The 11,019-nt window shown below is 27.6% G+C and overlaps 1 protein-coding gene across 1 annotated transcript; it reads left to right on the top strand.

The window, feature by feature from the left end:
• The first annotated feature begins 601 nt into the window (after positions 1-601).
• Positions 602-6,046, top strand: LOC145835205 (dihydrolipoyllysine-residue succinyltransferase component of 2-oxoglutarate dehydrogenase complex, mitochondrial-like). The gene is made up of 3 exons (XM_082942767.1): positions 602-1,469; positions 3,499-3,734; positions 5,143-6,046. Exons 1-3 carry the CDS (start codon positions 627-629, stop codon positions 5,387-5,389), a joined length of 1,326 nt encoding a protein of 441 aa, XP_082798893.1. The 5' UTR covers positions 602-626; the 3' UTR covers positions 5,390-6,046.
• The last annotated feature ends 4,973 nt before the right edge of the window (positions 6,047-11,019 follow it).

The raw sequence follows: 11,019 nt of genomic DNA on the forward strand, positions 1-11,019 counted from the left end.
TGTAAAAAGTTTCCAATACAAACCTATGGACCGCAAATTTTTTCTAGTCAATTTTCTTAGAAATTTAAAAAATCACCAAAAATATAACTTCTCCTTCATTTTTTGAGGTCAAACTTTCAGGAAACGTTCCTTTGGTAGTTTAAAAGACTTTGAATGTTGCGACTTAAAAAATACAATAAAAACAATTTTATATAAAAAATAAAGGTAGTTTTTTTAATAATTTTTAATTTTTTAGTTAAAAAATATCCGTCAATTAATCTGAAAATTTGAAGAAGGTTGGTTAAAAAATGAAGGAGAAGGTATATTTGTAATGAAATAGTGTTATGTCGTATGTTTAATTTGTGTCTTCCATTAGGAACCTATTGAGATCACCGAATTTTATTGCTTATATCTCACAAATTACTTTGAATTTTTTCAAGCGGTTAAAAATGTTTGATAGCTCAGAAAAAACTCTATAAAATAATATCAACTTGTAAAAATAAGGTTAATCTCCATTAGGCCTTAACTGAAAAAACTCAAACATGTTGAGTTCATAATTTGTTATAGCTTTTTTATGCTAGAGTAATTTTTCTTTTTAATTACACAAACTATTTACAGCTTTTTTAAATAAACATTTGTATATAAAAATGTCTATTAATATAAGAGCTTTGAGAACATGTTTGAGACTCGGATCAGCACCTGCAAGGTCAAATCAATCTAGTGCTGCAGAAGCTATACACAAGAATTTATCTGCTTTTAATTCATCTCCAAAATTTCAACTTAACAAAAGGTTGCTTCATCTCAGCAACAGAAGGTTTGAAGTAGTAACTGTTAAATGTCCCCCGTTTGCAGAGAGCATCACTGAAGGAGATTTCAGACCTGAAAAAGAGATAGGTGAGCAAGTTGATGTGGATGATGTTGTTGCAGAAGTTGAAACTGACAAAACAGGCATCCCTGTCCCATCTCCCGTGGCTGGAGTCCTTAAAACTTTTCATGTTGAAGAAGGTGAAACTGTTAAGCCAGGTATGAACCTTTTTGATGTTGATACTGCAGGTAGTGGTGGTAGTACTCCTGAGCCTAAAGCTCCAGAACCAGCTGTAACTAAGGTAGAATCTGAGCCAGCACCAAAAGAGGCTGAAAAACCCATACCATCATCATTACCTCCAGTTGCACCCATGCCAATTAAACCTATGTCAGTTAGTCAATCTCCACCTGTTGACCAACTTAAGCTTAAGACTCCAGTGTTAGAGCCAATGACAACATCCACCAGAGGAGAAAGCAGAGTGAAAATGAACAGAATGAGGCTGAGAATTTCTCAAAGATTGAAAGATGCACAAAACACAGCAGCTATGCTCACAACTTTCAATGAGGTTGACATGACAAATATCATAGCTTTTAGAAAGAAGTACAAAGATGCATTCCAGAAAAAGCATGGAATTAAACTCAGTTTCATGTCTGCTTTTATTAAAGCTTCCACCTTTGCACTTAAGGTTAGTCTATTTTTTATATATGATAAAACTTCAATGTTAAAGTGTTAGTAAGCTATATATGGCAAAAAATTATATCAACTAAATATTAAACTATTATGTTTGTTTTATTTATGCTGAAACTTTGATTATTTGTTGGTAAATTTCATTTTATGTTATAACTAGGGTTGCCACTTACTTAGGACTAGCTAGATTGAACATTTTTGGAAACGTCAGACTAGTTTGCATTTTTATTTCTAGCTTTTAGACTTGATTTTATGACTTAAAATATTATTTTTTCTTTAAAAACGAGTTTTTGTTAGTGTGTTTGTTATTATTTTGGTGGTGTAAGCTTTATTAACAGTATTTTTTAAAGTTTTTGTCTTGTATTACATACATTTTTACATTTTTTATAAGCTCAGGCTAGTTTCTGGTCACTCAGACTGACTTTTTTGCTTCAATGCTTAGGAACCTTGTAATATTGTAACATGCTTATTATTTTCTTCAAAATAAGACAGTATCTTTTTAAATAAAAATAGTTTGCTTCTTGATTTAACATAGCTAAACCCTAAATAAACAGAATTAGCAGATTGCTGGCTAGGGAAATTGCACTTATTATATACAGGGTAAACAATATTATTAATTTGGTTTTCCAAAAAAATTGTTAGATATATATCTCGAATTTTTATTTCAAAAATTGTAATTTTTTAAGAACACACTCAAGTGAAGTTTAAATAATGAGCTTTTACAGGGTTCTATACACCCAGGATAGCTCAGACTAGTTTGAATTTAAATAAAAAATCAGATTAATGCAGGCTAACTAAGGCTGGTTTGAACTTTTTTTAAAAATCTTATGATAGCTCAGATATTTTTGCTGAATATCTGGCTAGTTTCTTTTATTTTATTTATTTTTTTTAATAGTGTTTTTATCAACTCCTTTTATTTTTATATTTTGATATTTTAGGTACTATACTAACAGAATAACTAAGTAATTTATAATATATATTTTTTCTTTCTATAAACTTTCTTATTATTTTTAAGAAGGATTTTAGTAATTTAATTTTGCATCATTATAAACTAACTTACCAATAACAATATATTTAATTACAGTTTGGTTTACTGATATAATTTTATTATTTGTAAACTATTAACAATTAAGAGTAACTTAATACTAATAAGTGATAAACAATTTTAAAGTATTTAAGGGTAACAATGTAGTTTTCGCTCCTAAAGAGACGATATTGCCCACTTTGGGAAACCCTGCCTTAAAGACTGCTAGTTTTTATTGATTAATATTATTTTATTTTTCAAATAGTTCAATTAAATACATTTACAAGAATACAATATTAGTTTATACAACTTTTTGTAGGGTTTTAATAAACCATTTTGTTAGTTTGAAAAACTTATAAGTTTATACATGAGTTTGTCCAGAATAAAGTTTATGCCAAAGTGATTGTTATAATTTATTATATAAATTGTTGTACTTCGTTGTGTATTTTAAATATATTTTAAAACTAAATAAAACAGAAAGTTAAAAAGCAAAACTGTAGTTTTAACTTTTTTTAGTGCCTTTAATACGCAGATAAACTCTTTCTGTGTTGTGTGTAAAACATTACAATAATCATGACAACTTACTACTAAAAATATATTAAAAACATTTAAAATTTTATTTTAAAATTGTGTAATAACGCACATCTTTTTTAAAGTTTAATACTAGTTTAATTATTGTTTTATGTTTTAAACAAAAAAAGTTTTTTTTACTAAAAAAAATAGTCTTTCGTAACATTTTTTTTTTCCAATTGATAAATACTTGATATTGATTTGGTTTTTTGTTGTATTGAAAATACATTTGGTTATTTTTTTTGTCTGTACTATTAAGTATAAATGAGTTTACATATATTTTTAGCCCATCACGACTGACAAATAAACTTTGCGTTGTCAATATCATAGATTTCTCATTTTACTTTATTATTAGTTATCAAGTAGCTGTTTGTTCTTCTGTGTGTTGATAATCAGTTTCTTAAAAGTTTTACTCAAACAAGTTGCAACACAGGACCAGCCCGTAGTAAACGCAGTGATCGATGATGCCACCAACGAAATAGTGTACAGGGACTATGTGGACATTTCTGTTGCCGTGGCCACGCCGAAAGGTCTGGTCGTGCCAGTGCTAAGAGACTGCAACGACATGAACTTCAAGCAGATAGACGAGGAAATGGACAAGTTGGCTCAAAAGGCAAGGAGCGGAAAACTGTCTGTGGAAGATATGGATGGTGGTACCTTCACTATAAGGTTTACACGTTTGATAGAAAATGATTTTAACCACAACGTTAGCTAATGCTATTTCTTTTGCTTTGATAAAATATTTCTAAAAAAGTTGAGCTTCTGCTTGAATTTTTGTGTTGCTTTTAATTCTATTTGCCAGTAACAAGTTTTTACTCTTTCAAGCTAGTTTATACTCTTCTAAATTCATATGAAAGTTCTTTTCTAAACGACGGTAAAATGACATAAAATTCAGACTAGTTCTTTTCTAAACTTTGATAAAGTTACATGAAATTCATCAGTTTTTTAAATAATTAATTATACAACAGTTATTAAAGTCAACTAATTATCTTTATAGTTTTTAATTTAATCTAATTTTTTAACTGATTTAACAATTTAAAATATTTTTATCAGGTTTTACAATCTTAACTATAAGAGTATTCTTATTTATTTATACTTATTTTTATAATAAAAGTTCAACTAATAAGTAAATTATTTATGTTTAATATTAACTCTTAGTTTCAATATAAGCCAGTTATTGGTTTTGAATCTATAAGTCAACGAAAGTTAATATTACTAGGGTATGTTTGCTATGTAAATAATGATAAAATACACAAAATACTTTTAACATAATATATGAAAAAGCGGCTTTTTAAACACTGAAAAAACAAGTTTTTAATTTAGTTTTAAGTTAAATTTACACTTAAACTATACTTAAAAACAATATTTTACTAAACTTCAATATTTCCAGTTGTATTGCATAAATTTAATTTTTTATACAGGTTATATATGTTTTATTGTATTTTAAGTAAAAATAAAATTTATGTTATAAGCGAAGAAGTTAACTTAAAAAAAAATTAAATAATTTACCAAAGTATTATGAGTATGCTAAAATTAAATTAGCTGATACTTTCTATTTTATCTACACTTAATAATCATAATGTCTGCTGCTTCAAATTTCGTGCTCAAGCCCTTTGATTCTGTTGAAGAAGGTATTTGTATAAAATATTGTTATAATAAAACACAACTCCGGCTAGTTTTTTTGTATAAGTCTAGAAAGTGTGATGTTTTATTTTATAAACAATATACTGATTTTCTTTGTGTTTTAATGACTTCAAGTCAGTCTTCTACCAAAAGCAATGGTATGTTTTGTAACCATATCTTTTTCAATTTTCAAATTTTTATTATACTGAAGATCAAGCTTATGCGTTGCAAACAAACTTAGGTCAACATTAATTAATTATTATGATTGAAATTGAAAAAAAAAAACTAAATAATTTATTAGTTATTCGTACATATTAAGTGTTAATGATAATTGTGCATCAGTATGTAATTAAGTTAAGCTTTGAAATATTAACATCGTCCAGTTAAATTATAAACCGAATTTTCTTAGATGTTTTTTCAATTAAAAGTAGTTTATTTAATTATCAACAAACAGCAACGGAGGAGTTTTCGGTTCGATGTTCGGCACGCCCATCATAAATTTGCCCCAATCTTCCATATTGGGAATGCACGCCACCATAGACAGGCCGGTGGCGGTGAACGGCAAAGTGGAGATCCGTCCGATGATGTACGTGGCGCTGACGTATGACCACCGCCTCATCGACGGCAGGGAGGCTGTCACCTTCCTCAAGAAGATCAAGCAGGGAGTCGAAGATCCCCTCTCATTGGAGCTCATGTTGTGATTTCTCAGTTGAAGTGAAGCGATGTGTGTTGATACGCCGTTTTAATAAAATCAAGATTCACAATTATGTATGTCACAATATCATAGATAAATTTTTAAAGGTTTAAAATGTTTAGTTAGTTTTTTGTTTAATAGTCTATATATATATATTTTTTAAGTCTGTGGATGTTAATGCAAACTTGTACAAAGCTCTTAAATTATAGTTAGGCTTGAATTTTATTTATATGTAAAAAATGACAATATAAAAATTTAATATTCTGATACATTTATTATTTTATTTTAAAGTTTTGATTACATTAAGTTGCAAAAATTTAATTAATAACTTTTTTTTTACAACCTGCATGTTTAACTGATAGAAAATAACAAATTACTTTTTATAAATACTTTTAAACACGTGGTTTAAAAAGTTAAATGCTGAATTATTTTTTATTTATACAATATATGCCTACGCACACAACAAGTTGTTTTTACTATTTATGTTACGTGTTTAAAATGGTCTTAACTGGTTTTTTATTGCTATTTTAACAAGTTATTTCAAAATGTGTTCGAGTATTTTTTACAGCTTTATAACAAATTTTAGGTAGGCGGCTTGAATTATTATGATGGTAGGTGTTTTTAAAATTTATATAATTTTTTTTAATAAAGTTATAGTTCTGAACTTGTTTATGATTTATATAATCTAAATTTAAAATTGTATTCGTTAATGAGTTAAAACGTATTTAACATACTATAAACTATAACTCTCATTTCAAGATCTTTTACATAATTTTGTTATTATTTTAAGATTAACCTTAACATAATATTACTTAATCGGAAAAAATGAAATGTAGTTTTTGATCAAACTTTAAACACCACAAAAATTTTTTTGTATTCTCGATTTTAAGATATTAATCTTGATTAGATATTGTCATTATGGGTTTCAGCTATTTCATAATTTATTTAGGGATGAAAGGAATTACTAGACTTGTTAAGTTAATTATTTTTATGTATTAAACTATAAAAATATTTGACTACAGGCAAAACTTTTGCAAGTTTTTAAAGAACTACTATAGTTTACAAAAATATGATATCAAAAATATTTATTTAGAAAAATTAGAAAAAAAAGGGTTGCCACATTTGGGCTAATGCGAATATTTTTCCAAATTTAAGGCTAGTTTTTATGACTCTATAACCGAGTATAGTTTTAAGTGTAAAAATTAAGTGACTTGAATGTATTAACAATTGACTTTATAACTTATAGGTAAATTATTGTTTCCAAATTATAAACTTTCTGATAAAAATATTAATTCAGTATCGGTCTTTAATCTCATTAAATTAGGGAATTAATCATTTCTGAATTCAAAATACTTCTGGAAGTAGGTTTTAGCCGAAAACCTTAGAATCCAGATACAAATACTATTCAATTTAACATTGCTATGAAGATCGGCAGCTTGTTATTGAAAATAGTGTTTGAAGAAAAGTTTGAGGTTAAAAACAATTCATAATTAAAAAAACGTTAAATACGAACTCTTTAACGTTATGCATTAATAGAATTCCATTAGAAAAATATTTTTTATTTAAGCACTGACAAGGTCTTTTACCGAAACTTAATTTGTAAAATAAAGTTTTGAAAAAATAAATTCATTATTTCTCCTCTAGTAGTTGAGATCTCTTTATTTGTTTTCTTAAAGTCAACATATAACAATATTTTTTACAAATCAGTTTATTAAAAAAACATTTAAAATGCATAACAGTATCTTTTTACTAATTTTATACTGTTTATAACAACACTTTACCTTAAACTTGTTTTTATACTAGAAATGTACAAAAAATCTTGTACTTTCAAAAACTGGAAGAAACACGTAAAACCAGGAAAAATGCTTAAAAAAAACTAATGGCAACTTTGAATAACATCTGTGTTTTGTTATATTTAGTAATGGTCGTTACGTGATTTGTGAGACTATTGAACGTTTTAAATATTTTATGGACAGAGAAACGTCATTATATAAATAACATGTTTGCGTACGAGAGAGTGTAATTTTATCTTGTTTTAAAAGTTAAAAACATATTTTTGACGCTCATTGAAATACAAGATATATGAGATTTAATCAGTGATCTACTGGTTCAAGGTAATTTCAAACCAATCGAACTGATGAATGTAAAATTTTTTTTTGTATTCTTTATTACAGTAGAAGGCAAACATAGACAATTTTTTTTTTTACTAATCAACTTACCAGAAAAGCCTTTCGCTGGCTGGACATAGAAAAAGTCTTGGCAGGTCGTGTAGTATTTCAAAATCATACTAAAATATGTTTTAAATATTTAAAAGCGACGTAGAATTAAAGTAATTATTTATTGTAAGCACTGTATACATTTTCATGTAATTCAGCCTTCTAATATAGTTTAAAAATAATCCTTGTTTGTTTATGACACCTTAATTAAGGTTTGTAAAGAGTTGACATTTAGTTGTTAATCAATATCAAAAAAAAAATTACTATTATTGATGTATCATATGTTCCTGTTAATAAATTTGATTTAATAAAATAGGTTTCTAACAAAACTGGTTCACATCGATTTTTCGATAACTACTTTGGTAAAAATGTAGATAGGTATTGAATGTTAAGTTTAATTATGACAAACACAATCATACAAAAAATGATAAGTTGGACTATTATAAAAAATTTACTAAACCAATACAATAAAATAGTAAAAAGTAGTACTAAATTAAGTAAAAAGAACTATTAAAGAGGTGTTGTTTATTTATACATAAAAACTATGTAATATTAAATACTTAGTTAGTTCGTATTACAACGTTCGTAGAATATTTCCATCATGTTCCAAAATTAAACTTTGCGGTTATTTTGTTATAGTTCAATGTTATTTACTTAGGGTAGATACGTCTATAAAGTTTTCATTTTGTTCTTTTTTATCGACTGCCACTACCGGGACGCACTTGGATCCTTTCCGCGCTTAATTACCACCCAAATATTACCAACCCAAACAAATTCCCACAAATTTAATTCCAACATGATCATTTGCCACTTTTTTAATTCCGATCTAAGTTTATTTTAAGTTAATCAATACCTATCTGAACTAATTAAAATTAAAAACTAAATCAAAGTTAGTGTTTTTTTTTTGGGGTGCACGACAATTGAAATAACTACATTCAAAGTTTCACATTTTTGATTTTTTAAGTTTTTTTTGTTAATATTTTATTATATTTATAATATATTTTTATTTATAATATATTATAAAATTATAGATCTAGTTTTTTTTTTTTTTAATTTAACAAACAGAAACAAATGAATAACTATTTTGTAGCTCATTTATACAGAAAAATAACAAAATATGCACAAAGCGTCACTTTTACTTGTCGTAATTTTTTCACGGATAGTTTTTGTAGAAAAAAAGTAATTTGAAGAAAATGAACTAACCGTATCTTTAAATATACAGTGTTAATACATATCTATATATATATATATATATATATTAACTTGTTGTTTTTTAAATCATAGTTTAGTTCGTTTTTCAAACTACCAAGTAAAAGTACAATAAAACTTTATTAAAATTATGTTATAAGTAAGATAAAAATAAATTTTTGTTGGGATTAGTAGTATAACACATTACAAAGATTTACACATGAATTAGGAACACATTTTAAACTTTATATCTGGTTGTTTCGGACTTACTTTTTTTGATACTCACAGATAGTTTCCTACGAACCAGGTCCAAGTGTCTATATACTGTGCTATTGGCTGTAAATTGCAACGACTTTTTCACAAGACACTGTAAAGCATTTCAACTTTTCAAAACAACTCAACAGCTGACAAACCAAAATTAATCATCAACTTAATAAAAAGGTTAATTTGAAAAGTAATTGTAAATGCTAACCATACTTCAACACTATAAATTTTGGTTAAAATTTTTCGTTTTGTAAAAATTTCAAAGAAAACACTGACTTACATGTAAGATAAAATACAGAAATGCATTGAAACACTAATTGATATAACATTCTACAACAAAAAAAATTACACTAGCTCATACGACTTTTAAGTAGAAGTTTTAACCTAGTAGGAACTTAAATCTATTCATTTACGAATTATGGCACACATTCTAATGAAACTAGTACTTTTTTTAACACTGCTAGAAACAAAAGTTACACACGAATTGTGACTTATACTTTTAACCTAAAATTAAGTAGTTATAAGATTTTTATTTTAACTTATACTTCACATTTAACAATAAAACCTATTAAAATTATTTAACCGTAATAATACAACAGTTTCCTTTGATGTACTCCGAACTACTGCGGTCTCTAGCTTTGTGGGAAACCGCCTCTGTAACAGGTTCGGCAGTTTCGACAGGAGCCAGATTAGCAGTAGCTTCAGGGCCATCTTTATCTTTAGTTGCTACCTCGGTCTGCGACCGAGTGCAAGAGTGTGTAAGTGCTAATACCCTTCTCATTCTACTTATAGTTTAAGTTTAAATATAGACTAACAAGTATCTATATGCTTTATTATACAATACAATCAAAGAACGATAATAAAAGTTATTATATGAGAAGGCTTCTTGCAGTTCACAATTCTAGTTGAGCTGTAACAAACGGTTGTTCGTACAGTTTACTGGTTCAAAAAGTAGGGACTTATACTTCCTCGTTGACACTGGATGTAGAGCGCGCGAGATAAAAAGATACAATATTTAAATAAAGAAAACGAAAGATAAGAGTAATAAGTTTATGCCACCGAATGCGTGGACTTATAAGTCGAGTTCAATGTTCAAAATGATCCAAACTGGAAGTTGTTGCTGCTTGTCTGCTGCAGTATGCGTAGGCTTATGAGTATGGCACGTTAACAACTTAAATCAAGTTGTACGCCCCGTCGACGTTGCTAAAGTAGTTATACAAAATGTATATAGAACAAGATATAAAAACTACGAAGTTATGAAGTTAAGTACAAAGTAAATGTTTCAGACAAACAAACAAATACTTGAGTAAGAATGTTTCACCAGAAATCATCTAGATTTTCCAAGATGGCGACTTACACTCACAGCGTCAAGAGAAAGTTTTCCATGAGTTCAGCTATTTTTCCAAGATGGCGGCATACGCTTCGGACTGGAAACTGGCGTAGTGGTGCTTCTTGTTAACGTCGAAATCCAAATGATCTGCTTTCTCGTCTGCTCTGCTGTTTATATACGTCTTTCTTACATAACAATCGCCTGGTCAAGACATGGTTGCATGATGTAACATGCTGATTAAAGCATGAAACCCGGCGTGATCGGTAGTTAATTCTACATGGCAAAGTTGCGTCAACTAGCGGTTGTTATTATTTTTCGAAACAATGTTTTTAAAAACTAAAGTGTTTTTATCATTTTAAAAATTAGTAGTAAAGAAAAGGATTTAAATATCAAATTACTTATAAACTCGACTTTTGGACTATCGAAGCAAAAATAATAAAATTTTCACGTCGATGTCTAACACCTTTATAAAGTGTAATAGTGAATGAAATGGTTTCTAAATTATATTATAATACAAATTACTATAATATTAAACTATTTCTTGTCAATTAACAAGCAAACTTAACTTAAAAAGACATTTAAAAATTCTATATCAATTGAATCAAGGTACACAACTTTTTACAATGAGTTAACGTATTT

The sequence above is a fragment of the Thalia democratica genome, chromosome 4 (genome assembly GCF_965202585.1).
Source record: "Thalia democratica chromosome 4, ktThaDemo2.hap1.1, whole genome shotgun sequence".
In the NCBI taxonomy this organism is placed as follows: domain Eukaryota; kingdom Metazoa; phylum Chordata; class Thaliacea; order Salpida; family Salpidae; genus Thalia; species Thalia democratica.

What these genes read in the sequence shown, in the direction of transcription:
- LOC145835205 (XM_082942767.1), top strand. Translation starts at nt 627, where the DNA reads ATGTCTATTAATATAAGAGCTTTGAGAACATGTTTGAGACTCGGATCA. An exon ending in CTTCCACCTTTGCACTTAAG is followed by an intron (nt 1,470 to 3,498) that starts GTTAGTCTATTT and finishes GTTGCAACACAG; the next exon opens with GACCAGCCCGTAGTAAACGC. An exon ending in GGTGGTACCTTCACTATAAG is followed by an intron (nt 3,735 to 5,142) that starts GTTTACACGTTT and finishes ATCAACAAACAG; the next exon opens with CAACGGAGGAGTTTTCGGTT.